At 33.9% G+C, this 18,043-nt stretch overlaps 2 protein-coding genes across 5 annotated transcripts in view; one reads left to right on the forward strand and one right to left on the reverse strand.

Moving 5' to 3' along the window:
- APPL2 (adaptor protein, phosphotyrosine interacting with PH domain and leucine zipper 2) overlaps positions 1-4,022 on the forward strand; it is an 801,670-nt gene extending 797,648 nt beyond the window's left edge. For all 3 annotated transcript variants that reach the window (XM_045553054.1, XM_045553055.1, XM_045553056.1), the window contains exons 18-21: positions 365-401; positions 593-733; positions 1,522-1,569; positions 2,863-4,022. In XM_045553054.1, coding sequence (XP_045409010.1) covers positions 365-401; positions 593-733; positions 1,522-1,569; positions 2,863-2,997 — 361 coding nt within the window. In that variant the 3' untranslated portion in view covers positions 2,998-4,022. The remainder of the gene's footprint in view (positions 1-364; positions 402-592; positions 734-1,521; positions 1,570-2,862) is intronic.
- A 1,734-nt stretch (positions 4,023-5,756) lies between these two features.
- WASHC4 (WASH complex subunit 4) overlaps positions 5,757-18,043 on the reverse strand; it is a 58,040-nt gene continuing 45,753 nt past the window's right edge. For both annotated transcript variants that reach the window (XM_045553052.1, XM_045553053.1), the window contains 7 exons: positions 17,001-17,067; positions 16,473-16,559; positions 13,655-13,802; positions 11,303-11,399; positions 10,503-10,699; positions 10,094-10,190; positions 5,757-8,031 (listed from right to left, as the gene is read on the reverse strand). In XM_045553052.1, coding sequence (XP_045409008.1) covers positions 7,964-8,031; positions 10,094-10,190; positions 10,503-10,699; positions 11,303-11,399; positions 13,655-13,802; positions 16,473-16,559; positions 17,001-17,067 — 761 coding nt within the window. In that variant the 3' untranslated portion in view covers positions 5,757-7,963. The remainder of the gene's footprint in view (positions 8,032-10,093; positions 10,191-10,502; positions 10,700-11,302; positions 11,400-13,654; positions 13,803-16,472; positions 16,560-17,000; positions 17,068-18,043) is intronic.

Consider the following 18,043-nt stretch of genomic DNA (forward strand, 5'->3'; position numbering starts at 1 on the left):
GCACTTCAGAGGAATTAAAATAGTCAATGACTGTTGAGAAGGAGGCTGTACAGAATATGTCCATATTATACAGCAGAACTACTGAGAAGTATGATGCAGCTACTGTGGATAAGCACCAAAATACTATGAAATCAATTCTTCTATTTGCTATGTAAGCTTCCATTATAGATACCCTGAGCCTTAACTACACAGGTTCAACAAAGGCAGAGACCAAGCACATGGTTACATGGAACTATCTCACCTGACCCTCACACAGGCCTTATTTTTCATACTTGGGGGTATGTGTGTGATTTTAGTCTACAAACTCTTCTAAGAATGTAAGTTTATCCAACACTTGTGATATAATGAATCTCTTAAATTTCAGGTTGATAGATCCTCAGACCCAAGTATCAAGAGCCAACGTAAGTACCTCAACAGGTTAATGTTAGTGATTATGCCGAATATCTACCTTAAACACAACTTAGGCACTTCGTAAAGACTTGCCAAATGAAATGACTGTCACTTTTTCTCATGACTTTTGCATAGAGAGTAACCTTGTCAGTTGTTTAATTCTAGTTGTGTGATCTAGTCCTTTGTTTCCCCTTTTTCTCAGTTCGAACTTACCAGTGTCACACAATTTGCTGCTCATCGAGAGAACAAGAGACTAGTAGGCTTTGTCATCCGTGTTCCCGAGTCCACAGGAGAAGAGTCTCTAAGCACGTACATTTTTGAAAGCAACTCAGAAGGCGAAAAGGTCTTTTTTTTTCATATTAAGATTCCATAATAGTCCAGACAAGTCCATTTTTAAAGGTTTTTTTGCACTATCTCCCTGGATATTTAGTTGAATATTCTGCATGTCTCCATCCAGGAGTTCAGATGATTACCTCCTCAGAAGGTCCCACTGAAAGAGAACTAACTGGATTAAGATTTCCCCATGGGAAAATACACATCAACCAGAATAGAGTGAATGAGGAAGAATTTTATTGGCAAGACATAATTGTTTAGTAGGGATATCAGGAATTATTGACAGCAGTTTCCCCAAAATTTGTTTTTTTAAAAAAAATTAAAGCAAAAGTTACAATGGAGAATAACTAGTCTCAAAGAGCAAACCAGGGAAGATCAGGAAAGTAAATCTAAGCTGTTTTTTTGGTTTAGTATGAAAAACTTTGTGACTACATCTAGTGCTTAGAATTCATGAAAATTAATCCTGTAAGTATGTGTTTGCCAGTGTGTATGTAAACATTGCAGTGTCTAAGTACAGTTAAGAGGGAAAAAATATCCTACTAAGAATTTTAAACAGTGGATAACTTAGGTTTTCACTTACCTGGAATATTTTTTGTATGGCATAAATTGGCAACGGGAGGGCAGGACAGTTGGATGTTAATGCTCTGGGCCCCATATGATGAGTCTTCTGTGGCCAGGTCCTATGTTCCCATGTGGATGTGAGCACAGTGACCTCACTGTACTCCCGTATCACATTTTTTCCTAAAATGTTTATCCTTTTCTACCTTTTCCAAACACTGCTTTTCTTGTATTTTGCAGATATGTTATGCTATTAATTTGGGAAAAGAAATTATTGAGGTTCAGAAGGTAAGGAGCATTCTTGTGCTGGTTTAACCACCACTCAGAAGATATCTGTACACATACTAAGATTTCTCTCAAAAAGAAAAGTGATGCTCACTGGGCAGTGTGGCCAAGTTTGGGATTTCCTTTTAAGCATGCTAATCACCAGACTTCTTTGACCATTTGGTTCCACATTCACTGGTAACATATGGGGACTTCTTAATAAATATCACTGCTGCAGCTCTTGCTTTACCGTTTTGCTTGCATGCTAGTTGGCTACATTCCCTTTCTTATTAACATGATAAAGACTTAAGTTTGCATCAATGCTCTAAGGCCTTGCTCCTCAGAGTATGAGCACAGGCCCAGCAGCACTGACAGACATCACCTGGGAGCTTATCAGAAATGAAGACTCTGACACCTCCCTGTTTTTTAGTAGCTTACAATCTTTCATTCATCCATCAAATTTTTGAGAGCCTAGTTTGTGTAAGAAAAACCCCGGAATTATAGTAGTGAGCAAGACAGATATGGTCTCCGCCCCCAGGAGACTTCTAGTTCAGCACTATCCAGTAGAACTTTATGCAATAATGGAAGTGATCTCTATCTGTATTATTTAATATGCAGATGAAAGTAGCTAGTGTGACAGAGGAACTGGATTTTTAAATGTAATTTAAATAGTGACATAGCTAGTGGCTACCATATTAGTGCAGTTCAGTCTGTTGAGGAGGTCAGGAAGATCAAGGACTAAAAGACCAACGTACCTGAAATAATGGCAAGCACTGCAGGTTAGTATTTAATGGTACAGGTAGACTTTTTCTATAAAAGGCCTCTACCTTTTAGGCTTACTGTCTCTGTTGTAACTACTCAACACTGCTGTTATAACAAAGCAGCAGCCATGGGCAGTATGTAAATGAATGGGCACTACTGTGTTCCAGTAAAGCGGTGCACCAAGTAAGTGAGCATAGTTTGCCAACTCCTGGTATAGATTAAAAGAGAGAAAAAAGAAGGGGGTTTAAACATACAGAAGACAAAGGTTTTGTGAAGAAAGTTCCTCTAGGGACTCTGGGAAGATGATTATGAATTGGCTATGTAAATGATATTTTGACTGAGAGGAAAAACTTAGTCTAGATTCTAGAAGTAAAGTGCCTGGGGGAGTTTTTTCAAAGAAGCAGAGACCCAGATGAAGGCACACACAGACAAGAATAAGGAGGAATGTGGCTAGATCACAGAATTCGATCACATATTTTGAAAGCCAAGCCCAAAGGGGTTGAAGTGCATCTTAAGCTTTTTCTTTTTTCCCCTCTTAAACTCTTGTAACTTCAGGATCCAGAAGCATTGGCTCAATTAATGCTGTCCGTACCACTAACCAATGATGGAAAATATGTGCTGTTAAACAGTCAACCAGATGACAATGACGGAAGTCTAAGTGAAAATCGAGGGGCAGAATCTGAAGCATAACTCACTTGCGCCTGTGGGGGAAGAGCACACAGGAAGGGGAGCTACCTCCTTAAGGGTTTTCAACTTCTCTGACATACAGGCACACTGACCTGCTTTCAGAATGCTGACAATCATTTGTGGAATGTACTCTTGATGCCTTGATACTGAGACTTGGGAGGGAAACAGTAAGAAATGGTTGACAACATTCCTACTCATCTACAGATGTTATTTTAGGTGCTTTGTGTTAAGTCCTTTTCTTAGATCGCATTGTTCAGCACTCAGAACAGTTATGAAAAATGCATTGTTCACTTTATTTGAATGTCATCTCTTTTCAGTTTCCAGTATCCTTTTTTAAAAATGGAAAAAGCCTAGATTTACACTTTGATAAACACTAAATATTTCCTATTAATATAATCTATTTTTATATTTTACTTAATGAGCTTTAAGTGCCTGTCATTCTGAAAAGTATTTATAATCCAGCACATAATTGGGTCATAAATGGACCTAATAGCATTATTTTGTGCAGTTAGGTGACAAGCACTACTTTGAAGCCCAAGCACTAGTAGAGATAGATGCAGGTCTAGTTTTGGTAACTGTTCCAAACATCATAATAAAAAGACTAGCCAATGAGTACCACAAAAGATGGTTTACAGTGGAGCCTTACTGAACCAGCATTCAGAAGTTTAAGGTCCTCCTAGATACAATTATTTTAGTGGTGAATCACTGTGGACAGGGTGCAGCTCTACCAGTTCCTGTTTCTTCTGAGCCATACCCTCCCCTCAAGGAGGAACCAATTAATTTTAAAACTCACTTGAAGCACAACTGGTTATGGGGCTTGGGATACAGTTCCTGTTTCCACCCTGATACTTCTGGTTCCTAGAATCCCAGCCCACTCCCCTATCCCTCCTACCCACCCCTCCCTACCTATGAAATAAGAATAATAATGATCTTGTATTGGTACAGTGTGTTTAATTGTAACCCAAGTTCAACAGACTTATCATCTTTGTAATAAATTAACCTATCAATAAAAATTATTCTGTCTTTTGCTTGTTGTGGTCATTTTCTCAAACATTCCTGAAAGAAAACTAAAGTCAGTTCTAAAATTTCCAAAAAAACTAAAGCATAATGAAATCACAGCAGAGGAGATACACTAATGAAATATACCTCTATTTGACATGAGTAGAATAATGTGATTCCACTGCCAAAATTTTTTAAAATGTTGCTTTTAAAATGGTGGATTAATAAAACAACTTTTGCAACCCCAAATTAGTTAACATCATAGGGTCCATCTGAAGAATCGCTCCTATAATTTATATTCCATCAGAGACCTGTATGAGATCATAAAATTATTAGTTCAGTGTTCACTAATGCCTTACATATTTGTATGACATCACTGTATTAGATCAACTGGTTTTCTGACAGGCTGCAAGAGCCACAGTCCCCCAAGGTTTTTTTTTTTCTTGCTTAGACTTTTTCGGGGGAAGGGTAGAATCTCAAGTGCTAAACAATTATTAGGTTGGAAACTGAAATGCTATTAGGGGACTGTATGGCTTAAATAAGACAAAGTGTCCAAATCATTAGGAAACCACTGAAATTCTATACGTTAAAACTTCACCAAAAAACACCACAGAGAATGAAAACACGAAAGTACTAGCAAGCACACGAGACTAACAAAAAATTAGTATCCAGAATATATAAAGTACTCCAATTAGATAAAAAAAATAGAAGACATCATAAAGGCACTTCATAGATTACAAAACACAAAAGGCTCATAAATAAACATGCTCAATCTCATAATCAGGAAAATGCAAATTAAAACCAGAGACATTTTATATTCACCAGACTGCAAAAATTCAGCTGTTGGTAGGAATGGAGCAATGGGAAATCCCCTCCACTGCTGGGATGAGAGAACAGTCTGGCATTCTGTCTAGTGAACTTGAAAGTGAACCTGCCCTACCACCTAGCAGTTCACTTGTAGGTACATATCCTAGAGAAACTCAAAACATGTACTCAGGGATGTGTACAATAACAATTACAGTAGCATTGTTCATAGTATCCCAAATATGAAAATAAATGAAATGTTAACAATATTAGCTGTATTCATGGGACAAAACAGGCTATACGCATCAACATGGAATACTGAGTTTAAAGTCATAAACACAGTAAGATCCCATTTATATTAAGTTGAAAAACATGCAAAACATTATCTTATTATTTAGGAAAATACAGATAGATTGTAAAATTAGAGAGAGCAAGCGAATCATTGCCACTAAACCCCCAAGTGCTTTCCTTTCAGGAAGAAATATAGCAGGAGCTTCTAAGGTGGTGAGAACAGGCTGATTCTTAACCAATGTGGTGGCTTCCTGAGTACTTTATTTTCATTCTTTAAATAGTACATATTATATACTCTTGCATGCATTATATATTTTTAAAGAATAATTTTTCAATTTAGAAATGAGTGACTTGCCTTTTTCACAACTTACTGAAATGTATAGTAAAGCACTCTGAAAACTTAATGAGTGCCATACAAATGATAAAGGTTAAGAATGAGCCTGTTCCCACCAGCTTAGAAGCTCCTGCAGTTTCTCAGTCAGAGGAAAGTACTTGGGGGTTTGGTGGGAACCATTTCCTTGCCTATATATATATATATATATATATGCAAGCATTTTTAAAAAGAGATTCCATATATTTTATTCAATTAAAGGGACTGCAAAAAGGTTAATGTTAAGAACTACTGGTTTAAGAAACATTCAATTTTGAACATAAACATCCAAGGGAAGGAAAATTTTGAAATTATATTTATTAATGTTTTATTATACATATTGTATTATCTTAGAACTGGGGGGAGGGGGAAGCCCCACTCAAGTGAGGTAACAAACTTGCCATCTTTTACAAAATTTAATTAGAACTGACAATGCTATAGTTAGTCCTTAATTCCTGAGAATTTGAACAACATTAAGTTTTCTGTGAACTTACAACAAATGCTCACAATTTTTAAATTACAGTATGTTTGAAAAAATAAAAATATCAACATTAATATGTTAGCAAGGAAAATCATCATCCAACTGTATGTATGAACTTAGGTATGAATATACTGAAGCCCTCTTGCTCTGCAGTTTAATACCATTTAAATATTAATCGTTTCTAAGATCTTATTTCAAATATATGAATTTATTATAATTTATCCAGACTGCAATGACATTATTTTGAACTAAAGGTAAAATAATAATCCATCACTCTCTTCTCAATTGTAGGTACCCAGGGAGTCAGCATGTGAACTCTATCCAGTACTGATAAAATAAATAATTTACATGTGTGGGGACAATGAACAGAGAACATCTGATTCTCTTCTAATCACAATTTCTATCCCTATTAAAAGGTATTTCAGGGAAGTTAGAGGGAAAAAACAGACAAAATAATGCTGTTGCTATGAAATGGTGACTAATTTGATATAATCAAATGCAAGATCATTAATATAAACATTTACAATAATGAAAATATAAATTATTAGTTATGCAGCATGCTTTAGGGCCATTTCTACAGTTAGTATGAATTACAAATATTAAATGCCTTTAATCCATCCATTGTCCATAATTCTGTAAGCCATGTTTACATAATAAACAAAATACATTTCCTATGTATTTTGCTTCTTCTTTTAATAGTAAAAGTATTTATCATAGGCTGGGAAAGTTACCCTGACCCTAACCAATTAGTACAGACAGGGCATTGTACACCCTACCAAAAGCTGGAATTAAAGAACAATGTTAGAATTACTTGTAGGATTTATCCAAAGAAATGTTTAGCGGGCAAGTGCAATAGAAAAATCAAGCATTTCCCAAAATGATGTTTGTTTTACATTTCAAGTTTTAAACTCTTGAATTTATTGTAAAGGTATCATTATATTTTTAAAAAGGATTATTTAATAACTGACATACCTTTACAAAAATAAAGCTAACAGCTTATTGGGAACTAAATTTACTCAAAATCTTTCTGTACTTTTTAAATCAGTAAGTGATTAATTTTATTAGAACTTTATTCTCACAATGGTAATTTTTTAAAAGCCTGAACAGTACCATTATTATTTAATCTGATGTCTTAGATTATACTTGATATAAAGAAAAAGGCTGTCCAAACCATCACTAAGATTTCAATTCAACCTAATATAGAAGAAACCTGAGTTTGGATGTACAAATAATTCATTCATTTTTTTTTTTTCCTGGTATCATATATAGTCCCTTCAACCAACGAGAACAGAACTGAAGCTTCAAACAGGATTCTATGGCTTTATCTGAATTTTCTTTGAATATTAAGTAAATCTTAAATTTAAAGCAGTTGGAGGTTAAATGTTCTCAAAGCAATGTAAACTAGTTATAAAATGTCTTATATCAAAGACATCAGCAGCTGAGTCACATGAAATTAACAATGAGTTGAATAATCACCAGTTATACTGTACACAAAGGGTATTAACACACTTATGTCTCACCTCTAGTATCAAAGCCATCTTCATATATTCCTTTTATAAGAAATTGATATGTATGTTTCATGAATCTCAGGCTCAATTTCTTTTTTTAAGCATGTATTTACTGGCTACATATGGTATATGCAATGAATTTCCAAAGACTTTAGATAAAAATGGATCAAAGACCTATGCAAATAAAAATTACAAACACGTAGATTACAAGAGATCTGAGGTGATAGTATACGAATCTGGATTTGCCCTTCTATAACTTCATTTCAAATAACTGTTCCTAGAAATGTCTCCTAGCCTGAAGTCCAGGCAAAGATCCAACTTTACAATCTCATTCTCAACTGTTGAAAAGTAGAGCCTTTGGAAATAGAGCACTGCCTTAAAGAGTTGCAGCATCTAAGTATTTTCCAGAGATGTGACCCAGGAAACAATTCATCAACAGCTTATAACATCCATTTCATTGGCAAAAGTTTTAACACAACTCTGATGATTTCATGTGGGCAATGCATATCATCAATATCACTTCACAACAGGATCAGCAGACACAGTGCTGTCAGACAGGTCTCCATTGCTTGTTTTAGTTTCTTCTGGAAGCATGAGTGAAAATAATAATGGACATTTATGGTCATTTTTAAAAAATGAATTAAGTAAATAAAATTTGAGAAGAGCTATATTGCTAAATTTCAAATGAAGAAAAGACTATATCCATCAAATGTTTCTCTAACGTAACAAATTATACCTTAAAATACTTTAAATTTTTTAAAAATCTAGGCTAAATACTACAAATGTTTCAACTGATTTTAATGAGTGTGTGGAGCTGAGAAAGATCAGAACTGCATCTGGGGTGTGACTTCAAACTGCACGTGCACCTTTCTCCTGTGGAATCATGATACCCCTTTGTCTAAGGCAGGACTGCTCCCCTACACCAGTTCCCCCAGCTGAGCCAAGAAATCACTGTTACAGTACACTGGCATTACTGACAGCAACGTGGCTGCAAACTCACATATCAAAATTGTCCAGAATGAACAACTTTCCATTTGTATTTATAATTTGTACAAATTATAGTAGATGTATGTTTTTTAAAATAATGTATTTTTTATATATTTTTAAAAGCATTTCTTTATTATGTTTGTGACTGAATTCTTGGCTTTTTGTGTAAAATGTCATGTTCACATATTTCATTAACAAAGGTTATTTGACTAATGTATTCATAACTTTGATTACATCTCTAAGCAATCTTTAATTGAAATAGTGTCTTAAAACATAAGAGTGACACAGACATGTAAATGATATACATCAACCCAAACCCTACAGAGTTCCTTAAGATGAACAGACCAAAGCAAGGAGTCCCACTGCCATGAAGGGTTGTTTGTTTTGTTTCAATGCTTTAGGTCTTAAAGGAACATCCAATCTACTTGCAGAGTTTTCCCTATACCTGGGCTGGAGACAAGGTTCTGGGGCTCAGGAAATGCCTGAGCAGAAAGAACCTAAGCAATAACTGAGTTTCTTCCCAGTTTAGATAACACTGACTCAGATTCTTCCAAATGGCTTTGCTAATTTATCTCAGTCTTGAAAATGAACCCAAATGTAATATGGACAAATTTCCATTTAATAAATACTGAGTTATCTTCCAGGTAACAGCCTGAAACCATTTTTCAAGAATATGCTTATTACTTACTTAGTATACATTCCAAAAATGCCTGGATATGCTCCTAACAAATAAGTAATATTAGTAATATTTATAATAACTTATGTAACATTGTCAAGAAATACAGTAGTTCATATAAGTGGTCTACCCAAATGAGTCACATCTATGAAAATTTTATGAAATACAAGTTAAAAAAAGGAGAAGAGCAAACATGACAACTATAGGGGTATCTAGTTTTGCTCTTCCAAGCAAAGAAAAAAAGGTCATGATTTCCATGACAAAAAAAGGGGAAACATCTGTTTCTCAGGGAAGACAACTGTTCCTAAATTTCAAATCTGAGAGAAATGTGTCATGGGGACATTAAGCATGAAACACTGAGCAATGCTCTTAAGCCTTAAAATGTAGAAATTCTTTCCCATCATCCTACATAGAACACAATGGACAGAATTCTTTCCTTAATGACTCAAGTTCACAAACTGTCTGTCAGTTATTACGGTTATGTTGTACCCTGACTCTCCAGGACCTCAATATGGACCTGAATATGGAGAAGAGCAGGACACTGTTTACTACGACAATAAATAGCACCTACAATTTTATGCCTTAAAATCACCTGTCCCATCTCATTCAGTCAACATCTAGTCATCAGCAGCTCTGCCTTCGGCAACATCTAGCCATCCTCCTCTAATCTTTTCCTTCTAATCTGATATAGGTTGAGCCAAGAAAGAAGAAAGTCTAAGCTTGTTAAATTTTATTTAAGAGAAGAACAAACTGAGTAAGAGCTTAAAGATTGCCACAGAGTGAAGTGCATAAACTATGTAAATTTCTTTTCAATATAACACAAGATCTATATAGGTCTTACTTTTTTAAAAGACATATTTTTAGGTCTATATTATTTTCCAAAAGGACAAAGAAGCTTAGAAGTCTGACCAGATAAAATGGGGAATTAGTGTCTACTATTAAAGGGAGTTATTAGTTTTTCCAAATTTAAGTCACTTACTGACCTTTCTCTTTCTTCTCTTGGTTTTCTTCAGCTGCAGTCTTGTCTGCTCTGAAGAAAATTCTTGCACTGCTCAGTGAGAAATATAGCAATTCAAATTCCTAAGTAAATAAAAAAATTTGAAATAAAAGCTGAGATACTTATAGAAAAATATCAGAAATATTTATATCGTAATATCTATTATTTTGAAAAGCTCCAGTGGAAATCATAAATACAGAAATTGAACTAAGAACCCATCAGTTTTTAAGTTCTGAGTCAAATGGCTTCCAAATAACATCCATTCTAAAATATACTCTTTTTACCATTATTCATCTTGTTAAATTGGCAGTTTAAGGCTTCTGTTTTTCAGATATTAAGAAGTAACAGATAACAAAAAGTAAGTCAAAGCAGATTTGTGTTTTATGCTCATCTACCTGTAGATAGACATCCAGTCGCTTCTGAGTGAGATTCATGGTTTGTAGCAGTTTTTCATCTTGACTAGTTGACTGCACATTCTGTTGCTTAGCAACTGCCCTTATCTCCTTCAGGTATTTCTCTCTAACAGACTGGAACCAGTGAAGTGAGTCAAACTCCTGGTACTGATCCAAAAGCTTTAGAATGTAAGCCACACCTACAGTTATTAGCAAAACTAAAGTTAAATTACAGTGAGTACAGAAGTTGTATTCTATTCCTTCACCAATACTGCCCAGCACTAAGCTAACCATTTTAAATTAGTCCTCTTTCAAATTACATTTTACAGCATAAACGAATGATAGGTTTAACAAGATGGCTTAATTTCTCCTTTAAAAATGTATAAAAAACTAAAGACAAACCAATTAAGAAGAAAATAAATAAATAACATGGCCATATAAATCACCTGGAGTCATAAGGGTAAAGAATAAAAACTTCCACTGCTAAAAAGACAGCAACTAAAGAAACTACAAGGAAACCAGGGAAACTAAATATAAGATGCTAAAACTGTAAAACCACAATCTAAACATTAGGTCAAACTAGACAGGTGATCAGCAATACCAAGAAGGCATTAAGTGACAGTTATAAATGATGGAAAACAAATACTGTCCACCACATGGCCCAGTGGAAAAAAACCAGTAAATGTTACTCACAAAAAACAAATCTATAAAAAACATATGGATCTATTATCAAGCAAATGTTTCTAAGAATCCTTTATAAGGTGAACATAACATTAACGGAAAAACAATTCCATTAGGCTTACCCATGGCAAAGCCATCATCAGTAAAGGCAGCTCCAATTTTATTTTTTTTATTCAACTTCTCCTTGCAACTAATGGAATGCTCTACAAAATTGAGGGTCTAAAAAGATATAACAAGATATTACAGAAACAATTGTGCTAAGAAATTTAGTTCCTAAAACAGACATTTCAAAAATTATAAATAGAATTTCTTCTAGGTTCTTGTCCTTTTGATCTGAAACATTTGCCTCAAATACTTTCTTGGTGAGGAAACAATCTGCACAATTATCTCTTAATGGCTCATCTCTCCAAGTCCTTTAAATATGGGCACTAACCTGAGCACAGTGCCTTGTATTTGGTTCATTATTAAATATTACACACATTTTAGAGATGAGAACACCAAGGCTTAGAAGATTTAGTACCTTACCCAAAGTAATATAGTCAGTGAATGCTGGAGTCAGAAAAGTGGGCCTGCTTTACTTCAAAGCACAAGCACTCTTAAACACATGCAAGGCAGTTCTTACATCCACCCTCTCAATTCATTCTAATATACTATTTCTTATCATGTTCTTGGTTAATAAGGATTAGTAGTCCTTTGGCTAAAGTGTGAATTCCTCAAAACAATACTACTCTTGAAAATGCAGCTCTTCCAAAATACCTTACCTTAATCATATCTTTTATTCAACAAAGTTTTACTGAAGCTAACTATATATCAGGCATTATTAAGTACTTAAGATAAAAAAAAAAAAAAAAGATTACTATCCAGAGTTCACACTCTAGAGCAACACTGTTGGCAATGATAGAAATATGATAATGAAAAATGCTAGAACGGTGTATATCTGCACCACTCCAGTGCAGTGAGCCACTAGTCACATGGCCACTGAGCACTTGAAATGAGGATAGTATGACTGAGGAATTTAACTTTTAATATTATAAAATTTTAATTAATTTAGGTAGCCACATGTGGCTACATATGGATAGCAGAGCTCCAGAGGGGTAAAAAGAGAGAAGTATCTAAAATTATGATACAGGGTAATAAGTACTATAATAGCCTACACTGGAAACAAAATACCAAGTTTCATCTTTTTGCCTGTGAAACTTATTTGATAATCATATATTTCTGAAATCTTTATCAACTATTATTTAAATCTTTTTTAGACATCTCATTTAGGTTTATCTTTTTTCTGGAACTAGACTGTAAACTCAGGCATAAGAAAAGTATCCCATACTTCTTTGTAGTGGTCTTAATCCATTTTGTTTTCTCTACCACTAAATGAATTCTGACAGCTGTACTGTAAAATTCCAGACCCCTTCCCTAAGCTCACCACTGGTGTCACTGCTATTTACTATGGTGTGAGTATACTGACCTTGAAACTGAAGAAATGTGGTGAGAACTCACCCTAACCTAAACTACAGTATTACCAAATAAGACACTCACCTCTAGTCTTACATTATCTTAAGATGAAAAGATGCTTATCAGATGAATAGGGACAACTTTGCTACATCACAGTTATAATTAGATAGCGGATTAACAATAAATATACAAAAGAAACAAACTTTATGAAGAAAAAGCTGTCTATAGACTACTAGCTACTTTCAATAGGTAATAATGGTTTAATATGCAAGAAGATATGTGTTAACAATTCAAGCAATAATATGAAAAGTTATTCTTCTTGATCCAAGTTAGATGTAATAAAAATCTAACTTGGTGATACTCAGATTTAGAGCTATCCACCATTTATAAATTTTTTAAAAACAATATCGAAACCTTTAGGGAAAAGTAACTCTTATTGCTAATATATACCTCCTTAAACTCCTAACTCCATATCCCCCAATGGAACAACTTTTTACAATTCAATTTTTGGTAACTTGAGCTAGTTTCAGATGGCAACTATAAAATTAGAGTAGAACAAATTATATACTATAAGGAGAAAGCAATAAAAATTCAGTCTACATGTTAGTATTTACTACCAACAGAGAGATGTTATCCTCAAACAGTATCTTTTAGAGATGTGTTAGAAAAAACTTCATATTGTAACAACTAAAGTTAGTCTACATGAAGCACTTGAAATGATTATATAATTCCACCCAAAGAGTCTATGGTATACATGCAATGGCATATAGTCAAGCAATTTAAAGAACACTAGGATTTCTCTGTCAGTTATTATTTACTAACAAATACAAATCTATCTTAACTACAAATGAGTCTCCTTCAACATAAGTAAAAATTCTAAGTAACATTCACTGAGATTACATTAAGTTTTATCTACAACCAGAAGTCAATAATGTAGTCTGTGTGCATTTCGTGCTACAAAGAAACCAGATTTATTAATACTTTTTTTCTTAAAACTCATTTTAGGTTCTGGAAATACTTACCAGAGGGGGAACAATGATATAGAAATTTCGGAGATGTATATTCTTTGGCCTTCGAAATTCCGGAGCAAAAACATCTACAAGCATTTTGAAATATTCTGTGCCTTCAGCAGAATTTCGTGTGTGATCACTGAGGACTGAATCCAAATGCCTAAAAAGCAAAAAATTATTTACTTGGTTCCTTTCTCAAAAGAAGGTATGGCTTTTTAAAAATACATCTCTTATTAGGTGAGATAAGAGAACTCAAAAAGCAGAAAACATTTTAAGATATTTCTACGTAAATTTTCTTGGAGTTCAGAATAAACTCATTTTCTTATGAACAGAAACTGATAAATATTAATTTAGTCCACAAAATATAATATGTAGAGCATCTTGGGGCTTAAAATAATATAGTTCTATATTTCTTCTTCCCACAATGCTACCTGTAGAACCCCATTTCATTGTAAATAAATATCTCTTCATCTTAAATCTCTTCACTAATGTTTCTCCTACATCTCCTCACCTCAACTTAAACCTGGCCCTCTTTCAAGAACTTAGCTCTTCCCTTTCAACTTTTGGAAACATTAGCTGCTTTTTCTCCTACATCCCTCATGTAAAGCTACTACCATTTTCAAATTATCATCCCTCCACCATTGGAAGGTAGAAATCTTTCATCTGTGATTCATATGATACAAAGATACCCAACTATCTCTTCCTGAAAGAAATCTACTAACCTTTTAAACACTGCCTTAGGATAAGGATGCCTGCTCCAGTTCTCCAATGTCTACATGGGTAATCTATTCATTATCATGACACAACTCCTTGACTTCACCTGACATGACCTTTCCTTCACTTAATGTCAACCAACCACTCCTTTGCACAAATCTGGACCATGCAATTAGCAGTCAGCTTTACCCTAGAGATTTTAAAAGACAATATCCCACTCTCACTTCCTCAACTGCTTCAAAATATATTTTAAATGGTCACCAATTTTAGAGTGAATGATATCCTTTAACAAGAGATAAAGGTCCAATTTCTTCCTTTGATATACAAACCACAATCTATTTTAACCATTTTCAGGCACATGACTTATTAACCCTGACATGGCTTCTATAATCTGACAAAAAAATAAGCTATCTAAAAGAATATTCCAGAGCAAATCTTCTGTGTTAGGGCCTTATTCTCATAAAAATGCACACACATTTTCCAGTATATTTTTAAAAATTTCAAGCCTATCAAAAAGTTAAAATATAGTGTAATGAACACCTGTATCCCCTTAAACTAGATTCACCACTTGTTAACATTTTGGCACAATTGTTTTCTCTTTTTTTCCAAAACATGTGAAAATTGCAGACCTCATGATACTTAGGCCATAAATGCTTTAGCATGAATTTATTAAGAACTAAGACATTTTCCTATGATGTCACAATACACTATACCCACGAATAAAATACAATAATATCTAATATACAATCCATGTTCAAATCTCCCCATTTATTCCCCAAATGTTCTTTACAGCTATTTTTTTTCCTTATGTCGGATATGATTAAGCATGACCCATTACATTTGGTTATTATCTCTTTATTTTCCTAATCCAGAACAGTCTCCTTGCCTACTTTTTCACAAAATTTGACATTTTTAAGAGTCTAGGCCAGATGTTTCATAGAATGTCCCACATTCTAATTGTCTCTTCATAATAAATTCGGAGTAAACATTTCTGGAAAGAGTACAAACTAGGTACTTGCCATTACACTGAATCAGGAGGCCACATAATGTCAGTCTGTCCCATTACTGGTGACACTAAGTTGGATCACTTGGTTAAGGTGGAATACATCTCTCCATTATAAAGACAGTTTTCTCCTTGTGATTAATAAGCAATTCTGTGGGATAATCTTTTGAATGAATAATCTGTTCTCCAAAAAACTTTTCAAGTATTGTAAGTGGTGGTTGCAAATGGTCATTTTTTTCACCTTAAATTGTCTCATCTCTTTTATAGTTATTAACAGGCATTCTTCTGTAAAAAAGAACTTTCATTCTCCTCCTCCAACTTTCTTATCACTGTGACTCCTGGATTCTTTTTTTATTCAATATATTATATAATCTATTTCTACCAGTATTTGTTTTGATATTCAGGTTGCCTCTACTCTGTTCAAGAGGCGCCCCCCCTTCATGCCTGATTCAATAAACTATTAAAATTATTAGTAATAAAATCTATATTTTTCTAAACTAAGTCTTAACAATTCTGCATGCCTAAAATTTTAAGTTACTTTACAAAATCACCACTGACTCAAGTCTGTAAATTTGTATTGTCCAATAAGATAGCCACTAACTATTTAAATTTAAATGAAATAAAACTCAAAATTCAGTTCCACAGTCCCATTTCCCATATTTTGAGTGTTCAACAGCCATATTTGGTAGTGGCTACTGTAATGGACAGTGCTGTTCTAGATCACATGCAAGTAAAAAACAAGTGAAATGAATTTTATAAATGAGATATCTGGCATTCCTTTTCTTATATTAAATCTTCAAAGATTAGCTGTGTACTTTACATACATCTGAGTTGAGCACATCTCAATTTGGACCAGCCACATTTCAGTGCTCCAGAGCCATGTGTGGCTAGTGGCTGCCAAAGTGAACAGCATGTCCTAGAAGATCCCTCTTTAGTGAAGTTGGAAAAATTTTAGAATACTGTAGTAGTCTTAAGAAAACATATTTCATAAACTGAGACCATAATTTGTATAATAAAAACACTGGCATATAAATTACCTTTAGTCTTCTCTGTAATGTCTTATATAAATACATATTTTAATCTACAAATTTAGACTATTCTAAATTAGATTACCTTGCTGCTTTTAATGTTTCTTCTGCAAGACCTTCTTCTTTTACTAGTTCTTCAAAATTTACAATATCTTCAAGATCAGGCACAAATCTACATAAGAATGTGGGAAGGAATTTATTAGGGCAAGTAAAATATGTACATTGATGCAAATGTGTAAGTGGCACTGCAAGACTTTAAAATTTTCAACTATGTATTTGGAAAGAACTTTTCATTTCAGTAATATTATTCATATCCCCACTTTAGTTTCAAATTGAATTTTAGATATGAATAATCAAATACTTAACTTTTAATCCTTAAAATCATGTAATGTTTACATTCATTCATAAACCATAACCGTAAGAGAAATAAATATTTTCAAAAGTCTGCTGCAGTCTGAAAATTTAAGGAGAAAAAAAATCTAAATAGAATAGTCTCCACATTTTATCTCAAATTATCAAGAGTAAATACCTTCTCTATAATATCACTTATAGATTTAAATGACATAATTTTTAAATGGCATAAACAAAGCAAAAATGATGTTTGCATACATACCTAATGGCATTGCTGCTACAATGAAGACCACCAGATCTTATCATTCGTACATAGCCCATAGCATTACCTTAAAAACCACACAAAAAAATCAGATATTTATATAAATAACTGTAAACTATAATAACCAGGAATACAGTTATATACAGTAGTCAATTACAAAGTTTCTACTAAGTACCAAAATATTCTGCTATATTTTACTTCAGTTCTTGTTCCATACAAAGTAAAACTGTATTTCTGCACTTAAAATATAAATGTACATACTCTCACACATTTATATTAAATTTAAAAATAAATGTAACTTTCATTTGATAAACTAAATTCATTAAATGCTGACATTAAAATGATTAAACTTTTAAAATTACAATATCAGTATTTCTTTACTCTCATTGAGAGTCAGTCTTTCTCACACACATACACACACACACAAACACACAAGGCTAGAAGAGATAACAAGAAATCTTTATTTGATGCCTGTCGAATTTATATCTCCAGCCTGGGCTCCTCTTTTGAACTCTACACTGTTTTATCCAATGCCTATACCTACGTGTCTTAAAAAAACTTTAAGTTATGTCCAACTCAAACTCAAGATCTTTATACCCAAATTTTGCCTATCTCATAAAGTGGCAATTCTATCCTTCCAGTTGCTCAGGCCAAATGCCTTGAAGCCATCCCTGACTCCTTCCTCTCCACTTTATATCCAATCAGTAGGCAAATTACGTTGGCTCTGTTTTGAAAATGTCTTGAAAAACCGCTTTTCACCACCACAATAGCTATCCCCTGTTCCAATCCACCATGCTACCTCTCGGCTGGACCACTGCAGCAGACAATAGCCTCCTGATTTCCTTACTTTCAAGGTTAGCATTCTGCCTGCCCCCACTCCAACATTTTCCCTATATAGCAGCTAGTGAGTCTTTAAAAACTAAGTTGGAGCATATCATGCCTTTTCTTCAATGGTTTTCCACCTCAGAATAAAATCCAAAGTCTTTCTGTGGCCAGCACAGCCCTGAATGATCTTGCCACTGTTCTAATCCCATGTCCTATCA

The sequence above is a fragment of the Lemur catta genome, chromosome 6 (assembly GCF_020740605.2).
Source record: "Lemur catta isolate mLemCat1 chromosome 6, mLemCat1.pri, whole genome shotgun sequence".
In the NCBI taxonomy this organism is placed as follows: domain Eukaryota; kingdom Metazoa; phylum Chordata; class Mammalia; order Primates; family Lemuridae; genus Lemur; species Lemur catta.